This window comes from Mercenaria mercenaria, chromosome 4, assembly GCF_021730395.1.
Source record: "Mercenaria mercenaria strain notata chromosome 4, MADL_Memer_1, whole genome shotgun sequence".
NCBI classification, from domain to species: Eukaryota; Metazoa; Mollusca; class Bivalvia; order Venerida; family Veneridae; genus Mercenaria; species Mercenaria mercenaria.
Window position 1 is genome coordinate 47,995,983 of NC_069364.1, and position 19,754 is coordinate 48,015,736.

Here is a 19,754-nt window from a genome sequence, read left to right on the forward strand (position 1 = left end):
TTTGATACTTGTTTCATGAAACTAGAATGAACAGTATTGAAAAAAAGTGCAAATGTTTATCATTATTAAATAATTTTAGCTTGGGTCGCAACTTCTGGCATTCCATCTTACTTTGAATACCAAACGAAACAGCTTAACATTAAGTATGCATGAGTCAAGAAAAAAGTCATTTCTGCTTAGAAACTTTTTTATTATTCTTTTTCAAATCCATTGATTTTCATTCTTATTGCTATACTCTTTCCACAATATTTGTACCATATTGTTTATTTATGTTATCTATAACTCGCACCATATAAATGTGTTTTGTTACACACAGTGCTTAGAGTCAGTCTGTACGAGATTTTGGTGCATTTGTTGTTCTGTTCGCAATTTAGCAATTTATACTTTTGGCGTAAGGGACAGAAGTGACAAACGTAGCAGGTACTTTAAATCACGGATGAACAAATTATAACAATAAAAACTGATGTTGATCTTCTCATCTGACAGTTTTCCTAAATCATTAGTTAAACTTTTAGATTTGATATTCATTAAAGTGTAATCCTTATGCATGCAAAATAAATTACGTCTTGCAAAAAAAATGAAAAAAAAATTCTATATGGCCAATCTTTTAAGGAAATACAAGAGACAGTGATAACATTTTCCAGTATAACAGATATAAAATATTAAGAAGTACTATTACTACCTTATCTGCACTGTTCAAAGCCCAAAGTCCAAGATCACTGGAAATACCGTATTCCATGTACAAAAACTATCGAACGTATAAGGATGTATAAGATAAGATAAAAATGATGATTTAAATACACATATTGTTTATACACGTGGTAACAATAAAGTGAACTATAAATATAATTCATGTCTTAGATCGTCAATTCACCTGCTATACAAAATAAATAACGCTTGAAAGTAAATGACGTCACAGGAGAAATTGATACAAGGAAGTGAAAACACTAAAGAAATCAGTTTTGTTAAGTGTTCGATTTTCACTTTTTGTCGTCTCTACATTTCAATAGACAATCAATAGAAGGAACTATAAACCAAGGGGTTCTTTTTGTTATTGGACATTGCTGTCCTTTACACTTTTGTTCGAAAGACATGGTATCCATTCTGGCTCCAAGTAGTGTCGGCCTGTATGGGCGGCTGCACCCACTGAGGCTGAATGTAGTTTTTGTCCTTGCTTTTCATTCCAACCAAGTACAGTGCCATCTGGATTTGGCCGTACCACAATTATCTATGAAGAAGGAAATAATCGTATAACTTATAAGGTCGCTATCAAAGTAAGCATCTAGAACATTCCAGGTATTTCTCTTTCGGGGTAAAAGTGGTGAATTATAGAGCATAATTAAGGTAAGAACGATGATGCATAAAACAGTAGGACATCCTATTAAAATGATATGTTTCAAGTGCCTGAAGAAGCAATGGGAAGAACTTTTATTTTGTTTGGGACATAATTTGGATAGGGTTGCCTTTCCCTCGGCCCCTGCTTTAAAGACGTTCTAACGCCAATTCAAAAGCGTAGGAGACGGGGGAGGGAAGACAGGGGCAGGTCCAATACATTCAGAGTTACAACGGGGGAGGAAATGGTATGTTTTGGCCCCTCTTTTTTGAAGACAATTACTTATATAGATCTATGTAATATGTACTTGATTTGTATATTAGGGAAACCATTACATTATTTCTATCCTATAAGCTCACTAGAATTGAGAATTTAGCTTTTCAAATTTTCAAAATTAAACATGGTAACACTTTCTTCAAGCCTTCCACACGAAATATTTTCCAGTAAATGTCCCCACTCGAAATATATATCTTTTTTCAAAGCTAATTCGTCATCAAAGCCTCTGGAATTCAGGATTTAACTTTCCAAAATGTCTAAATTACCCGGACTAGCGCATGATTTTTACAAGCATTTATCAAATTAATAATTTTTAAAGTAGAAAGATATATCTAAAAATACGTCAATATGCACAAGAGCTGTTCTACATATTTTTTTCAAAGGGAACATGCCTCGAATATGCCTCTGTGCATGTGAATGGCCACACCAGTTTCACTCATTCATTTATGAAGTATCAATTTATGTACAGTTGTTGTATACATGTATAACAAAGCTATCATTTGGGTCTTATTGCTTTTTATGTGAAAATTCAGGCATTAAAGAAGTATGAGACAAAAGGTTTGCAAAGCTATTAAATATTCTTAAGCAAACAATTCACAGAAAATTCTATTTTTATAGTCTTCTTTTTCATATAGAAGCATCGCATGCGCGTGCCCGCGCCTGTGTGTTATTGTTGTTATTCAAAATCAACTCTATCGGGAAACTTTATTCAGTTGCATGTGTTTGCCCGGTCGGGAAACTTTATGCAATTTAATCTATGTTTAGGCTTACCTTGTACATAATGACTTCCAACACTAAGCTATCTAGTTTAATAACAGTTGCTGCTCATTAAACAAAATGATTAGTAAGTCGGTCGTATGGATAACTCGTTAATGGTAATTTTGATATAATACGAACAAATTACCGCATAAATGAGTTATGACATTATGTAAACTAATTATTAGACAAAATGTGGAATATTCTCTATCAGTTACACTAAAATATTTTAAGCAGATAGGGTATTTCAGTCTAATGAATACGGAATAAAATAAGCCGTTTGGCCATTTATATGCTTCTGTAGCCGCGAGGCTGTTATTACGGAATCAGATAGCTACTTTGATGTACAGTACGTTTGTTACTTTTATAGACAGCCTTTTTCATGTATGTTTTTATTGATTTAATTTCTTAATATCTAATTGTTAAAAGCAAAAGACAAAGCAAAACTTTCATTCGGCGAATTACATATTCAGAAACACATTTTATTTATATTCTTCTAATGGAAATACAGATATTAATTAATTAGCCTGTGGTAGGCCTTCTGACTCTTCAGAAACCTAAAACGAGCAATTTAAGTAAACCAACTGTCAGTTACTAGAGTACCAACTAATATGGTCAAAATTATAAATGAAAAACAAATTTATAATCAGTGTAGACCAAATACGTGCAAACATAAAATCATCAGTTTTCTCGACACACAAATATACCAGTTGTTTAACATTTACTGATGAGTTTGGTGTCACCTTATCAGTAACACAAACCTACAAGTATTCGTAAATTATCCTTCTGTTTTAACATTCCTAAAATATTTCATGAGCCTATGTTAAATTCTTTCTTGAGATATGTGCTATGCAAATCTGGAAGCCCTGAAAAATATTTCTGAATAAGTTAAGGACCATAACACTCTGGTCTGGCTGAACAAAAGTGCACAAATTCACATGCTGAATAACATTCCTGTACTGTTTCATGACTTAGCTCGAAATGTTTTTAAGATACCTGCGACATAATGTTTTAGGTTCTTTATGCATATTTTTAACTAAGTCAAGGGTCATTACTCAGGCCTGTCTGAGTAAAATCCAAAAACAAAACCCCAGGTGCGCAACTTCACGTATTGAATAACAATACTATGATGTTTGACAACTGTATGTCAAATGCTTTTTCAGATATGAATGGCACAAAGTCGGATGGACGCACAGTCTTCCGAACAAACTGACTTACAGACAAAGGCAAATCTAAGTACCTCTGCATCTCCTCCTCTCCACCCGCGCCCTCCCCTACGCATACACACACCTGAAAATGGTTATTAAGTGAATTTTCACTAGGATTTATGTCGTGAAATCGGAAATATGGATGGAAACGAAATAATGTTCTCTCTGGTATATTTTTTCAGAAGCAGACAGTAGTTTTCATTCAAAATTCTCGACGTAAGCTAATTCGTTAATTGAGCATACGGTAAAAGACACCTCATGGCATAAAATCATCGGTTAATTACAAGCATAAGACATTTCACGTTAAGACATTTCGAGGTAATCGACTGGGAAAAAGTAGGTCACTGTTAAGCACTAATGGAATATCCGGGGTTACATGTCCATAATGACCATATGCCGTTTACTATTCCTCTCCTTTTATCACTCTCAATGTACTAATGGCCGACACATCCGTTCAACCATTCTGTAGTCTGCGGGAGTTGATGATACAGATTCTTGAACAACACTAGACGTGATTGTTATATTTCTATATACAAAAAATACAATTAACAGTTTTTAAGGATACACACTGCTCATAACCTCATTACACTCGTGCGTTTTACTGACTTACGTGTGATGGACTTATATTAATAAGATATAGTTGGTCGAATGAAAAGCATTCCGCTGAATGGTAATTTTGTGACAATTACAAACTTTCTTCAAAAAAAAAGCACAGACCTCTTTGTAAACCGATTATCTTAAGAGAATATAAGATCAGCATTGTATTTTACACATGTCGTTAGTTTAATATAAATCGTAATCGGATATAAACATAAATAAGTAATTCTACTATTAACAGTGCACGCCTGGCTTAGTGGGACTCATATATACCATTTTAAAGGATGGTCAATCTCAGCAGTTTCGTTTATTGTCTGACCGCTTTGGAAAAAGCAAGACACGACAAATGCGGTTGAATGTTATTCAAAATATATATTCATCTCGGTTAAATACGTCCATATTTTCAATACGATGAAATCAAGCACTTCGTACTAAGATTTTTCCAGTTTCGTTTCTCTCGTTATTTCATTTTTATTTATTTTTATGCAATCATTGTATTACGTGTTTTGTCTTCGAAAAACTACCCGTGAAACGAGGATCAAAGTGGCATTGCTTACCATTTCGGTATTTGACAAAAGCTCAGCGGAAATATAGGGACACAAGTGTCGATTTCTTACCCTCTCCTTGACTGACATTAGGGGAAAATTAATACAACAGGTCTAAACGACATGTGGCAAATCGACTACAAAGACTACGAATTTTGTCCTTTACATTTACCTTTCTCCATTTTCTTCAAAGAAAAGCTCATGTATTTGTCTTTTTGGCGCGGTTATTCAGTAGAACGGATTTAAAATCGTAGCAAAAAACCATCACTCTGCAGGCGTTGTATTTCACAAGTTTTCAGGAAGGGGGACAAGAAGTGACTATTCGAAACTTTAACATTGACAAAATTTCAATACGACCGGTTTACTTTTCGGCAAGATAGTGTCAGAACAACTTCCATAACCTGCATAACTTTATTGTTCCGAAATTTTGTTTAAATATCTGCTTATCAAAATGAAGTAAACTGTTTGAAGTATTGATGATGCTGAAACTTTGAAATTGATGATACTGAAACAGTAAGTCAGATAACTATGAAAGCCGACAGAACTAAAGGTCATTAAATCAATTCCTTTCAATAGTTTCAATTGAAGTTTATTCAAAAAGTAAGAAAAAAGTGGCATGGTTCTTGTACACTGCACTTCTCAAAGCCAGCTGTCATCTGTCATTTTTAGCAAAATTCCTTCACAAAACTTTATGAGTAAAATATAGGGAGACAATTCAAAACATATTTATTATAGAGGAATGGTTCTTGTACACTGCAATTCCCCGCATTGGTTGCCATCTTTGTATGAGTTTCCTATATATCCATTCAGGGCTTAACGATTTACGCATCGGACAAGCAAGTTAAACAAAGATAGAGTTACGGTTCTTGTACAGTGTACTGTGTTTGTTTGAAGTTTTAGCAAACTCTTTTTGATATTTAAGGAGTTACTAGTATGCTCTGGACAAAAGTTCTAAAAGTGAATCAAATGAAGGTAGAAAAATTAAAAAAAAAAAACGCACAACAAGTTTTTGTAGATGCACTTCAATATGGTATCCTCTGTCGTTGAATGAAGTTTTAAAATATCCCATTAACAGTTTTGAAGTTTTGCTCCGGACAAAATGCACGAGTAAAGAGAAGGGGGATAATAAAATGGTAAGTAAGATATACTAATGACACTTCCTCTTAATAGCCTTTGTCATTTTAAAAAATATTTACAATATCCCTCAAGTAAGATTGGAGTTAAGATTCAAACAAAAGTGTTATAAGAAACTCATAAAGGTAGAATGATGGTTCTTTCCAGGTTTACTTCCTATCGATGCCGTCTGTCATTGTGTGTGTGTATTTTAAATTATTTATTCAATAGTATTGGAGTTATTTCCCGGACAAAAAATAGGACGAACGATGGGATAAAAAGGTGACTAGTATTGAATGTATCAATAAATGATGTGATCGGTGACGTAGTGCACATATTCAAATGTTCAGTTTTGTTGCCTCTGGAACATCGTCTTGAAGTCACAGCCTGTCTAATGTCTCGTTTTGTAAACTAGGATGACGACATTCCAGTATGCAACAGATATAGAAACTATGAAACCATCTGCGGTTTGCAAAGCCAAAGTGCAGACATTTAATGTTGAGCAAACGAGTTGTATGTAGGGCCGACAGGAGTTATTGTGACAAAGGAGCAGTGACAGAGATTATTATGCCAGTTGAAAAGATGACAAAAACTCTGGTAGTGGGAAAAACAAATGAAGGCCTATCATAATGATAGAAAAAAATTAGAAAAAAATAGAAAAGTTATGAGAAAAAAAAACGTTATTGCATCATTATAATTCTGAAGTCTTGAATTTTAGACTGAACAATTAAGGTGTTTTATCTTTGAAAATACTTTAATCAGAAGATGATTGAAGGTACGTATGTTACTGAGGGCAATGGGTCACGGTTTTTTTTAAAAATATCGAGAAATAGTAAAATGAAAAATAGATTTTGTATACAAATTATTCTTCAAGTCATTGAAAAACTAAAAGTATTTTCTTGAGAATGGGGCTATTGTCAGCATAATTTATAATTTTGATGTTTTGAAAACGTGATACATAAGCACAGATAATGCTTGACTCCATTTTCATTCTATCATTGCTATAATATATAGTTGAACTGCTGTAAATAATTGGATTTGGGTCATTTCATCTCTCGGAGAAAACACAAAGATTTAGCTGCTTACAGTTATGTCCATCTTTGTACATAAGTCGTAATTAGCCAATCAAGAATTGAGTATATTATTGTCTGTCATGTGACACACTCAGAAACGATTGCGCAGAGAAAAGCGACAGTCAGCATCTAGCAGAAGGTGCCAGCCACATCAGTATCGGAAAACGGAATATATTTCATAAGTCGAGAGGTATGTTAAAACTTTTCAAATTGTTTAATGATAACGTTATTTGCTGGAAAAAATATTGATAAAGATAATTTTGTTTTATTAAAGTAGTAATTACAATAACAATTTGACAAAAATGGTGGTGGTGGTGGTGGTGGTGGTGATGATGATGATGATGATGATGATGATGACAGTCCTGCAGCTGTTACTGCTGCTGTTGATGATGGGGATGATTTTTGTTAATACTAATACTGATCTTAATAAATAACGATCTTAGTGGTTATAATAATTGTGATGATTTTACAGATTTTTTTTTCATGGTGAATGATGATGATGATGAAATTTAAAAAGGTACGGTAATTCCTAATCATGCAGTAATCACTTTCCTGGTAATTTGATATGTTTCTCTTATTTAAGCTGCAAGAACAAGAAAGAATATGGAAAACACTACAATTCAGAATTTGACAGAGTTTTTCTCCAACAGTTCTGATACTCTGAATGGAACAGACAGTCGCAGACCGACTCATAGTTCGCTATCTACATTTTATGTGTCATTATGTATAATCTGGATACCAGGATTTTTTACAAACCTTCTCGCTCTTTTCTTTATCATCCGTGATATAAAGAAAGCGATCTTTCCCGCCATAGTGTTGTTGCTCGTGTTATGCACGAGCGATTTGACAGCTATATGTTTTTCTTTCACGCGCCACATGATTACAAGATATATACGGAGCGTCAATTACAGCATGTGTGCTTCTCTTTCTCCAATTCATACCTTTTTTAAACTTTATTCAGGTGTTATGAACTCTTTAATGGCGGTGGACCGCGTCATGGCGATTTGTACACCATTCTTCTATAAAAAACACGTTTGTGTTAACACCTGGAAAGTCGGTTGCCTTATTGCTGCAGCCGCTGTTGCTACACTCAACCTATTCCCGTTGATGGGACTTGGCAGTTACACTGGCACACGGAGTACAGGTGAGATGTACTGTACTTCCCTTAGTTATAAAGAAAACCCAATAGAACGGATATATGGGCTGGCGTTTGGAATTGCCGGAATTATGTGTGTATTCACCATTGTGAGCTTAAATGGTGTAGTAATACGAACTGTTCTGAAGATGAGCACGAGAATTGTTACCTTTGTACCCTCTGAGACTACTACTAGTTCGAGTGACAACACATCTTCGAAAGCCAACCAAACTTCGTTCGAAATTGCTTTTGCTAAGCTCATGCTTTGTCTTGCGACGGTATACCTTGTTTGCGAAACACCTTACAATGTAAGTGTTTTAATTAATTAAGATTTTATTTGATCAGCCTTGGATAATTCTGACTAAACAGAATTGTTCCGAGATGAAAAGTAAATAATTGTTCTTCTGTTCAGCACCACGAGTTTACCGTGATCATATTTGATTAGTACGTTACATTAAACTGAATGGTTAGATTTAAGTAGTATAGTTGAGTTCGCCAGCTTAGCTCAGCAGGGAAAGCACAGATCTACGGATCGTGAGGTCGTGAGTTCTGTCCTTGGGCGCGGCGTATGTTTTACGTGACCACTGATAGAAAAGTACAGAATCCACGAATACTGGTTAGATTACATAACTGAAATAAGTCAAATGGTTTATCGCGGCCAGAAATTTGTACAAACCGGACAGAAGTTGCGAAATTGTCATTTGTGCAGGAAAGAAGCGTTTACCATAATGTCCAATACTGGACAGGTATAGTGACCATGCACGGACACAGCCAGTTTTCTCAGAGGGGATCCGATCCCCTGCCCCCCACCCCACCCTGGAAATTGAAATTTAGCACTTCATTTTTTGCATTCTGGGACAGTTTTATGGACTAACCTGTTAAATTTGGGAAAATGATAAAATCAAGCTTTCTTGAAAGTAAAATTCTTAGTTTCTTTTAGATAAATAATATGAATTATGTCGGGGTCGTATATAGCAGCAGCCGCATACACTTTACATGCAGTCCTAATGTTGCCTTTTTCGAAAAACATTTTCTTTCCTTCTTGTCTTCTTTCCTTTGTTAAAAAGTTTCCAGAGGGGGTCCGGACCCCCGGTCCCCCTCCCCTCTGTATCCGCGCATGGTGACATATCATGCTTTCTGTTTATGCAGGTAAAATTGTGTTTGGTTAAATTTCAACAGAGCACAATTGTCTGAACAGTGTACAAACTCATTACTGTTTTTCCAGGCAAGGGTGGAAAAAAAGTGGTTGACAATGAAAGCAGTAACATTTTTATTAAAAAAAACAACTAAACAATGAGACAAACATTCCCAACATCTTTGGACGGTTCAAAAATCCCATGTTAAACATACGATAAAGTCCGAAACGCGTGAAAATGTTCCGAATGTAAATCGGGTGAAGTAGGCGCTCTATGTATAGAGTTAGATTATGCGTCTAGATACTGTACCAGAGGGGTCGGTCAATTGTGGGTTATTGATTAAACTGGGCGAGTCTACTTACTTATTACTTGAGGATGAAACAAAACGTGTTTTTTTAAATGTTGCTCTTAAACAAGGGTGGCGGTAGAACTACTAAAAGTATAACAACAGTTATTTCACAACAAATCGTACGGTATGTTTTATAATCAGTAGAAGCTAGTCGTATTTACGCTTATGAGACCTGTTTCACCCATAAGTAAAGAATTCACAGGTCCATCATGAAATATTTTCCCCAGCGCGCATATACTTCACCTATTCAATATGATCATCGGCCGCGATCAATAATGTTGAAAAACTGCATTAAAACCAACACAAACAAACAAAAGTATATATTTGTGATCTAGAATTTTTTGAAAACAATTAATACGACAGTTAAGCTGTGTTATACACCAAACACAGACATATGTCCATACATGTAATATTTGATACATCTTTAAAAATAGTATTCTCTTGTTTCATAAGTTTTCCGACTCGATACAAGTTCAGATCGACTGTCTTATAAAATACAACACTGATGAAAATTAACTCTATCATGAAATTTGAGGCAAAACCAGCCATGTCATATACAAATGACCACAATCTTTGGATAATTTCTGACCCACTCAGTGTTTTTTCTATGCAGAGAAGACCTTTAATGTGAAAAATGAATGAACTTAGAATTATGATTTAACTTTAAATCATTATACAAATGTAATAATGAGGGTTATCATGCCATAATAGCTCTTTATTTCAAGCGTCAACTGTCGATGCCTATAGTAACATACAGTAAAATATCGTCTGGAAAAAGACATCCGCATGGTAATGATAGTGTGAATAACGGCAACATTTTTTTTTGCCATGTTGCTTGTCGACCATTTTAGGGCTTCTTTAATATTTAATTGTTTTATTTTGTTTCTGTTTGTCACCTCTATAAAGCAACTACTCTGTGAAAGTGTAACGCTCACTAATATAAAAGATACATGTAATTTAACAGATTCTCTAACTTGAAATCATGGAACTACCGTACAAACTTTCTTATTTCATTAGATTTTAAGTCAAAGCTAAAAAGTCTAGAAACATGATTTATTTCTGATTTTCAAAATGAAATATATAATTAACAGTTATTTTAAATATCATAACTATATTTTTGATGTTAATACTTTCATTAATGAAAACATAAAAACCGGCCGTGAAGTTTAGAATAATGCAGCATAATTTGGAAAAAAATGTTTCAAAAGCATTCTAACTAAATGTAAAAGTTCTCATCCTTAAAAATATGTGAAAAGAATCTATTTCTCTCGAACTCCACGGCAAAATTTGTTCGAGTTATTTGAAGTTCGAGCCATCAAAAATGATACTTTATATAGAGAATTTGCCGGCACCTGACAATGAGTTCGAGCGAAGGGTGGCGCTCGAATTATCCGAGTCGAATAAACGAAGTTCTAATGTACATTAATATTTGTGACAAACTGTTTACTGACGATATGTCTGTGAGAAGTTTTCCGGTAAAAAATAGGGCAGATTTTTTAAAATGGTTTTCGTATTTATCAACAAATCAACACCACATGACAGATGAACTGTCTGGCCGTACAGCTGTCGGTATGGTAACATGTCTCTAGTGTAAAATTATCTTATGTACAATTGTAGACTATTTATCGTTTATCGAGATTGAAACTAAGATCATTCCGAATTTATTGAGAAACAATGGCTAAGCAGTTGTACATAACAATTAGAATAATCTATCAGAAAAGTCAGTGTCAGTGCAAATTGCAATGACGTTCAACTGGAGGAAAAGATAAAATTGCGGAGATGGCGGACACTGCATTAATATTATTTTCTTGAAATATGAAGATGATGGGGCTTATTAAAACTGTAGGTCGAAAACAATATCCAACTTGATCTAAAGTACATACTTCAGAAAGTTCGGCATAAATGTTTGTTATTTTTGCCAGCTGTTTCAAGAGAAATCTTTATGAATTTGCATTTTCACATCTTTGACCAATCACCTTTGCATCAAACCAAAATAACATTTTATGAATATAAGTGCTAAAACCAACAGTACAACAGAGTTTGTGTTCTCTTTTTTCCAGGTTTTAATTTTGCTGCAGCAGTTCAACGTACCAGTAAACCGGAGTGTGACGGGTTATATCCATCTCATAAGCGGCTTCAGTTACACTGTCGACCCAGTGGTATACATTCTCATTCGTAAAACCAACAGAAAGCGCATCGTAGATTTCTTCTGCCGTAGGAAAGGTTCAACTATCGCAACGTACTAGGCAGGATTTATTTCAATGGCAATGACACAATATCGTCCTCTTGCCAATCACTTAATCTACGGATACTGTTCCGCGATGGAAAAACGAAAAGTAACAACCATCAACAATCTTGCTGTGCTTTGTTCATTGTCGAAAATAAATAAGATAATTTCAAATGATAGTGAAGATTGAAATGAAATATCAGCGAGCACATTCAAGTCATCACAATTCAACTTCATGTTTATAAAGTTTTATGTTTTCTTGAATATATAGCTAAGCTAAGAGGCAATTACAGCTTTATAGGCATACAGACACTAAATAGGAAAATGGCGGATTAAAATAGTCTTCGGGTTTTTTACTCTGTAGAGCTATTTTCCTTACTTTCTTTGCATTCTTTTTTGGTGACATCACATGACAGATCTATGCTTGACATATAGGTATCATTTTCATATGAAATAATAACCTGACAGAATCTGTCGTGGATCATACACCACTACTACAATTCGGGGTGTCATTTTTAGCTGATTTTGCAGTTTGTGTGTTTGACCGAAAATATTTTTCTTGCATAAAACATGATCCCTTCTTTTCTTTTGATTTTTATTCAGCACTGCCAATATTCTTCAAGAAAATGTAAGTTACAGACATTTAAAATGAGTCCTGATGTGTGCTGCAGCCATTGGAAATATGTCAGTTTTATATAGAATAAAGTAGAACAGCTATTTAGTGTATAGTAACCTGAAAGGATAAACAACAGTCTGAATATTTATACTTATTTTTAATTATCATTCTACAATATATTATTCTTAAAGGTCTTGTAAACTTCATATTTGTAGGTTGATCAAATGTATTTTTCCATGTTATGCTTAATGACTTGTAGTCAATACAATAGAATATTTACATGTATTTAATTGGTGCAAACTTGATGAGACAGTGAATGAGTGTGAGTAAGTTAAATAAACATTTTCATGTGATATAATTTTCTGTCTGTAGAATGCTTTGCTATAAGTAGTTTTTCAATATTAATTAACATATCACGAAGGCGTGAATGTGCGTGTTTCTGATTTCCATCATAAAATTTCAGCTCCTAAAGACTATATTTCATGCAACGCAATCAATTGCGCTTCCTTTGCATTTGTGAAAGATGTATCTTCTTGTAAGACGTGATGATTATTTATTGAACCAGGAATTTCTACAAGGAAAATTCATTAGAACGGTGAGTGAACTAATTAAATCAGCGGTTTCATTTCACTCCTTCCTTAATCTGTTTGCATATAGAGGGTATTTTGTTTGTTTAGGTAAAGATTGAAATTTTTCATCGAAATAGCTTGTAATGTGTGGTTTTCACAAGCATTCAAATTGATGTGGAGTTTGTTTCTTTTTAAATCTATACGCGTGCGACCCAGTTCTTCAAGGCTGTGTCACCAGTGTTGTGGGAATGAATAGATCTAGCATAACTGTTTATTCTATATGTTCGTTTAATAGTTTGCTTGGAAGCAGTGATCTAGCAGTTTACCAGTAGAACATTATTACGTCATGATCACTGACACGTCAGGGTGACACTTTACTTAGAAAGGGAAAATAAAACACAGATACTGAAATAAAATTGACCAAATGTTTACTTTACTTTCTAAACTTATATTTTACAAAGTGATCTAAGTATACAAGTTAGAAAAATGCCAAACATAACGATAAAGATTACAAATCAGCTTAAGGTAGTTCTGCATGTTTGATAAACCGGAAGTGATGGCGTAACGTCATTTATCCGGAAAACGTGGAATAAAGCCTGGATTCGACGTACGGAAATGAAACTCATTTTATAAATGAATAGCAACCTATCAGTAAATTTATTACAATGGCACTGTTACTGTCTTTCTAAAGTTAAAATATGATATTAAAATATCTGACACGTTAAAAATTCAAAATAATGTCTTAAAATTAGCGTGAAAAGTGCGGTTCACTTTAATCATCTTCAAATATCTCAAAATCAAGCACACGGACCTATACATTTTATTTCACCACATTATAGGTATTATGTTTATTTACAACTATGGGAAGTTTCATTAAATTCTACATTTTAGAAATATTTCTATTCGCGAAAATGTTATGAATGTTATGATTTTCCCATAGACTTCCATTATGAAAAATTGCGTGAGATCTAATTTTTTCAAATCGGTCTAACAAAAAATCAAGCACACGACCCTATCTTTTTTATTTGCTGAATTTTCTAGGTATATTCTGAAGTTTTGAAAAATCAGAGTTTAATCAAATTCTACATTGTAGAAAAAAAAATCGATCGAAAAGTGCAGAACTACCTTAATGAATAAAAAGATTGAAGTTTCGAGTTCTGCCAAAAGTAAATAATAATCATAAAAATAGGGTTATTATAATAGTAGCTCGATCTGGGATGCTGTATTCGGCTCGAGTGGATTTTTGCCAGATCGGATCTCACGAGAAGCGCACGTGCCGAGTGTGATCCGACCTTGCAAAATCCACGAGAGCCGAATACAAAATCACAGTTAATTAATTACCAATAATTACTAAAGTATTTATAGATAAAAATCTCTAAAGTGATTGTTGTTAAAACAATAGAATTTAAGTTACTTAATTCAAGATAATTACTTACTAATTTAGAGAAAAGTTAAAATAAATTTAGTAAAATTCTTAGGGTAAATAAATAGCCAGAAATAAATACAAAATAAATTAATTATTAATTACTAAACCCTCAGGGAGTTCTCCAGTTCAAATTTGAGAGACAGAAATGGGCTATAAGACAGTCTTCTCATCCCCATTGTTTACGTCTAGCATCATGCCGTAAAAGTATACGTACGTTTTAGGCCAGACGCTTGCAGATGTTACGGGACAGGTCTTACAAGCTGTACAACTGGGGTCATTTCGTATCAAAATCAAGTGTACTGAAACTAATATTTAACTATTTTTATCGTAAAAACAACCGAAATGGCAGACAGAAAATGCTATACATTGAAATGCTTTGCATATGTAAAACATTTACGCCCCCCCCACCCCTGACGTTTTTGATAATTGTTTTTATCGCATTCTATCAACGCTTTTGGGCGGAGTTTTCTTTTCAGCAACTGCCCACAAACGCAAAGCGAAATAGCTCTGCCGAAATGAGAATACGATGTACTGTCATCATTTCATAAAGAAGTACGATTAGTTTTGTAAGGGTCAAAATACATAAAAGCATAAGAATAATTCAAGTGCAGATCCTATGGCATTATCAGTATATTATTTTCATAAAGCTCTGAAAAGAATAAAAATAGATCTGTTCAAAGAGCAACAATTTTAATTCACTTATTCACGGATTTTTTTCTTTTTGCACTGTTTGATTTAAATTAATTATGATTTATTTGAACTGTGTGATGTACAATTAACATCAAATAACATTTTTTTACTTCAGTGCTAGTGTAATGATTTTAATACGAAAGATATCATGCTAAACTTTTTTTCTTGACTACAATAAAATAAGTATTTATTTTCCTTATTTGAAAAAAGAACTCCTTTCCTTTTCTTGATGAATTTTCATGACAAAACATATCTAAAATTATCTTTATAAGCAATCCATGTAAAAATGTTATCAAATGTATATGAGTTACCAAATGTACGAAAGTTTAAATTTTTCGTCAAAGTCATAACAACTCAGATGTGGCCGAGTCTGTTCAAGAGAGGTAACAATAAGTGCAAAAGCTCAAATGCCCCATACTATGGACTTAAGTGAAAATTAGAATGTTATCAGATTTCATGATCACAAAGGACCTGGGGTCGTCCTTCACCTGTGTCTGTGCGACGTTAAACCCCCCCAAAAAAACAGACCGGAAAATATAACGGCATTGAGGATGTGTACGGAAGGAGAAGGGCAACTAGAAAATTTGTCTCTTTTGTCACATTCCCAAAGCTCAAACATTTAGTAATATCCAGACGGACTGGCTTTAGGCAACTCTAAATTATCAACACGCCGTAAATGCGATTTCCAAATTAATTATTTTCATTTATTATTTGTTTTTATCAAGCTAATATACAACGATTTATATAACATAAATTGCCAAGTTTCTACGCCTCAAACTGATATGAGGCAGGTTAGAAAACGCTGGTTTGAAATTTTATTTGATATAATTCACAGAATGTTTGAATCCGGGCAAACGGTTTTATCATTTACGTTTGTTCTAAATAGGCTTTGTTCGAAAGCTATTACAAACCTCAAAGAGATTCTATTTACCCTGCTTTCTCGCCATCCCAGTTGTAAATTCAGTGCATCTATACAACTAAAAATGTCTATACTTTTTATCATTTTCGTTTTCTTCTAAAAAGCTTTTTAAGATATTTGTCAGAACAATCAGATAAGATAGTTATACTTTTACGGACATTTATGGCATGTTATATTGCTGCTTAAAGCATATATTTAATATTTGTTGCTTTTATAATCTGTTTAATTCATTAAAAAAAGAAAATTACCTATACCATAATTAAATATTTTAATATCGGAACAAAGTAAATAGAGGTATATGTATCAGTAAAGCCATTATTAAAAATATAACTGTGTAAAAGTCCAGATATGAAATCAAATTTAGCATACAGAATTAGCACAGAATTTCCAACTTTCCATATTTTTTATTCCTGCAAAACCTTTTAGTTGAAAAACGGGCTGATACTAAAAAAAGAAAATTAAGACAGACACATATCATTTTCTTTTTGAATTACATTTGTGATGAAATAATGATATCTCTACTGGTGGGAAACTTTTGGTATCCTTTACCAATTAAAAATTTTGAGTTTTAATTCAGTAAAACGATAACGAACTTCATTGAACATATATGTTAAGACTGTATTGTACGCTAAGGAAATTTTTATGGTAAATGTAATACCAAGCAATATGTTTTTTTGTAAATGGCCAAAGGCTATTTTTTCATTTGCCGATATGCCGATATATGTTAAACCGAGAGTGGTTATATAAATACTAAAGGACTGTATTTTTTATTTACATAATACTGCAAAAATCAGAAACGATAAAGTCTTTTTAACTAACTTATAAACTTATTCAACAATTTCAGTTTTATATATTTGCAGTTATTTTACGTTGCTGATTTCAATGAATGTCGCTTTTCTTGTAGGACCTTTATCCTTGTTTATATAATGATAACATCTATTGAAAACGATTTTCCTTTTGACTTTACTGTGTCCGTCCCGTCTCTGGAGTTGAGCCCAAGATAAATATTAGCATGGCTGAACGAACTTTGCCATGATATGTAATCTTTTCAGATATAAAGGCAGAAGCGATCATTTTGTTGTTTCACTTTTTTTGTCTTTTAAAATTCTTATATTTTGGGAGTGTGTGGTCTTCATCAAACACACTACCTTTTTTTAGAAATATTAATTCACATGAAACGAAGAACAGTTCTTTATAACTTACATTATACCTCCCTCGAGCAAAACGTTACAGAGTTTTTAAATACAATAAATAACAATTTCTTTTAAAAAAGTAGCACTTTATACACAATTTGATCTGTCGGACAGAAATGCAATTTACTAAAATTAATTACAGTTCATCCTTTAATAGTATATAGTTGTAGGACTGTCTTGATATTGCCATTGGAATTTGTAAATGTTTGGATTATGGAAGTACTAATTGTGCAATTCAAAAAATAAACGTATCTTCTGTTATTCTTTTATGCCTGAGACATCATTGATTGACCGTTCAAAAAAGGTTTAAAAAGGTTTCTCGTATTTTATGAACTTTCAGATATGCAACAGTCTCACACTCTACACAGGCATCAACGTAATGTTGGCGAGTTTGAAATGATGGAGATTTTTTTTGCAAACATTTATCTGGTACGTGCCAGAGTGAACATCAAGATTTAGTTCATAGATACAGTTCTGTGCACGATATATCGCATGTCAATACCTAATAAACATAATACTGGGTTTAGAAACGTTCGTTATCATTTGCAAATTAGCTGGATAGATATATCTGCCTACTACAAGTAATAATACTACCTGTAATGCATTATCTTCGTCCACCACTAAAAGCTCCATTAGTGACGTCATTTATACTGGAGTATCAAATACAGGACAAGCTCTTGGACACATGGAGTATATATAAATTTCTGCAATGTCAACATCTAAGAAGGGTGTGTAATTTTGCTATTCGACCATATGAATTACAAAGGAATAAGCGCATGTTAATAGCTTGCTTTCAGTGTCGGTATGTGACCTTCCTTAAGCACCATGTTGTTACATAAAAACAGTTTGCCCTTTGACTTCACCGGGCTCCCTGTAGATGTATATTAGCTTGGCCTTGCATATTTTGCCATCATATTTGCACCTTTTCATATATAAAGGCAAGAGCTATCGTTTTGCTGTTTCAAATTTTGTATCGTTTTATAGGCTTTATATTTCTGGAGTCTGTGGTCTTCATAAAACACACTACTTTCTTAAGAAGTATTAATTCACCTGAAACGAAGATCTTTTCTCTATAATTTACATATCATACCTGTTTCGACTAAAACTTTAGAGAGTTATTAAATACTATAAGATATATCTTTAAAAATTAATGCGTTTAATGCGATTTGATCTATCTGACAGAAATGCAGTTTATTAAAATTGATTAAAGTTCATCGTCCCAATAGAATGCAGCTGTAAGACTGTCTTAATATTGCCTTTGTGACTTTGTAAATGTCTGAATTATTAAAGTACTTGTTGTATAAGGAGGCCTCCGAGACCGAGTGGTTAAGGTATCTGACTTAGCGCTTACGGGAGGTTGGGTGTTCTACTCAGGTGCCCCCCCCCCCCCCACCCCATGATGATAAAGTGCACGGAGGGGCACTAGGAGTTTTTTGCCATCTTCCTATAATTGTTTTAGTGTGTCGTTACCCCTCCCCCTCCCCTTCCCCTTCCCCTCCCCCGACACACACACAAACACACACGCGCACGCACGCACGCACAAACACACGCACACACAAAAGACAAAACATAAACTTTTGTACAATTCGTAAATAAACGGATGATCTGTCGTTTCTTTTATACCTGAAATACTTTAAATGAAGGTTCAAAAGTGTTTAAAAACATTTTTGTATTTTATGAAATTTCAGATAATGTTACGGTCCTATCCTGTGCATAGGTATTAACGTATTGTTGAGTTTCCAAAACATTTGTCTGATAGTTGCGACAGTTAATCAATTCATTGGCACCGTTCTATTTATTTCAATTATTGTGTACGATATATCGCATGTCAATATCTAATGGTTTGAGAAATCTTCGTTATCATATGCGAATGCTTTTATCTTCTACAAAAAGTAAAACTACTATCTGTAATGCATTATCTTCGTTCATCACTCAAAGCTCCATTAGTGACGTCAATGATACTGGAGTAAGCCTGGGAACCCAGTCTGACAATATCTATCTTTTCAGTCTGCAAATTTATATCAGAAACTCTATGAAGGCCAGTTAACATTGTAGGTTAATTTCAAATTTATTGGGGTCTTAAATGTATAGATATTAGGTATGATTTCTTGTGAAAAGCACGAATTATCAACAACTTCCTGGGCTATACTGGAGTATCAAATACAGGACAATCTCTAAGACACACAGAGCATATATGAATTTCTGCAATATCAGCATTTAAGAAGGGTGTAATTTTTTTTCATTTGAACAAGAAAACCAAAAAAAAAGGTGGAAACCCACGGGTCGCCATACACGACAAAAATGAAAAAAATGCGTACTCGGTTTAATTGAACCTGTTTGCGGACGGGCGTGGAAATGCACGCTACCGTCAACGTCCTCCTCCAGAGAATTTCCTTTCGAAACTTTTAAGAAGTATCGTTTTCGAATGATAACCTTTATTTCACATCATTGATTGTTCTGGGGTGGTTCAAGAAAGGCTTTAGAGTGACGTACTATGATTATGATTTTTCAGTTCTGTAAATGTAGACACCGAAATAATGTTATTTCTATCATGAATGTGCGACTGTAAACTTGTAAGAAACTGTTTCATGTC

At 33.8% G+C, this 19,754-nt stretch overlaps 1 protein-coding gene across 1 annotated transcript; it reads left to right on the forward strand.

Moving 5' to 3' along the window:
• Nucleotides 1–7,030: 7,030 nt before the first annotated feature.
• LOC123552855 (uncharacterized) lies at nucleotides 7,031–14,083 on the forward strand. The gene is made up of 3 exons (XM_053542415.1): nucleotides 7,031–7,091; nucleotides 7,485–8,344; nucleotides 11,582–14,083. Exons 2-3 carry the CDS (start codon nucleotides 7,505–7,507, stop codon nucleotides 11,765–11,767), a joined length of 1,026 nt encoding a protein of 341 aa, XP_053398390.1. The 5' UTR covers nucleotides 7,031–7,091; nucleotides 7,485–7,504; the 3' UTR covers nucleotides 11,768–14,083.
• Nucleotides 14,084–19,754: the final 5,671 nt, after the last annotated feature.

Excerpts from the sequence above, each read along its gene's own strand:
- LOC123552855 (XM_053542415.1), top strand. The coding sequence starts at position 7,505 with ATGGAAAACACTACAATTCAGAATTTGACAGAGTTTTTCTCCAACAGT. Across the intron at positions 8,345-11,581 it reads TTTGCGAAACACCTTACAAT|GTTTTAATTTTGCTGCAGCA; the intron begins GTAAGTGTTTTA and ends TCTTTTTTCCAG.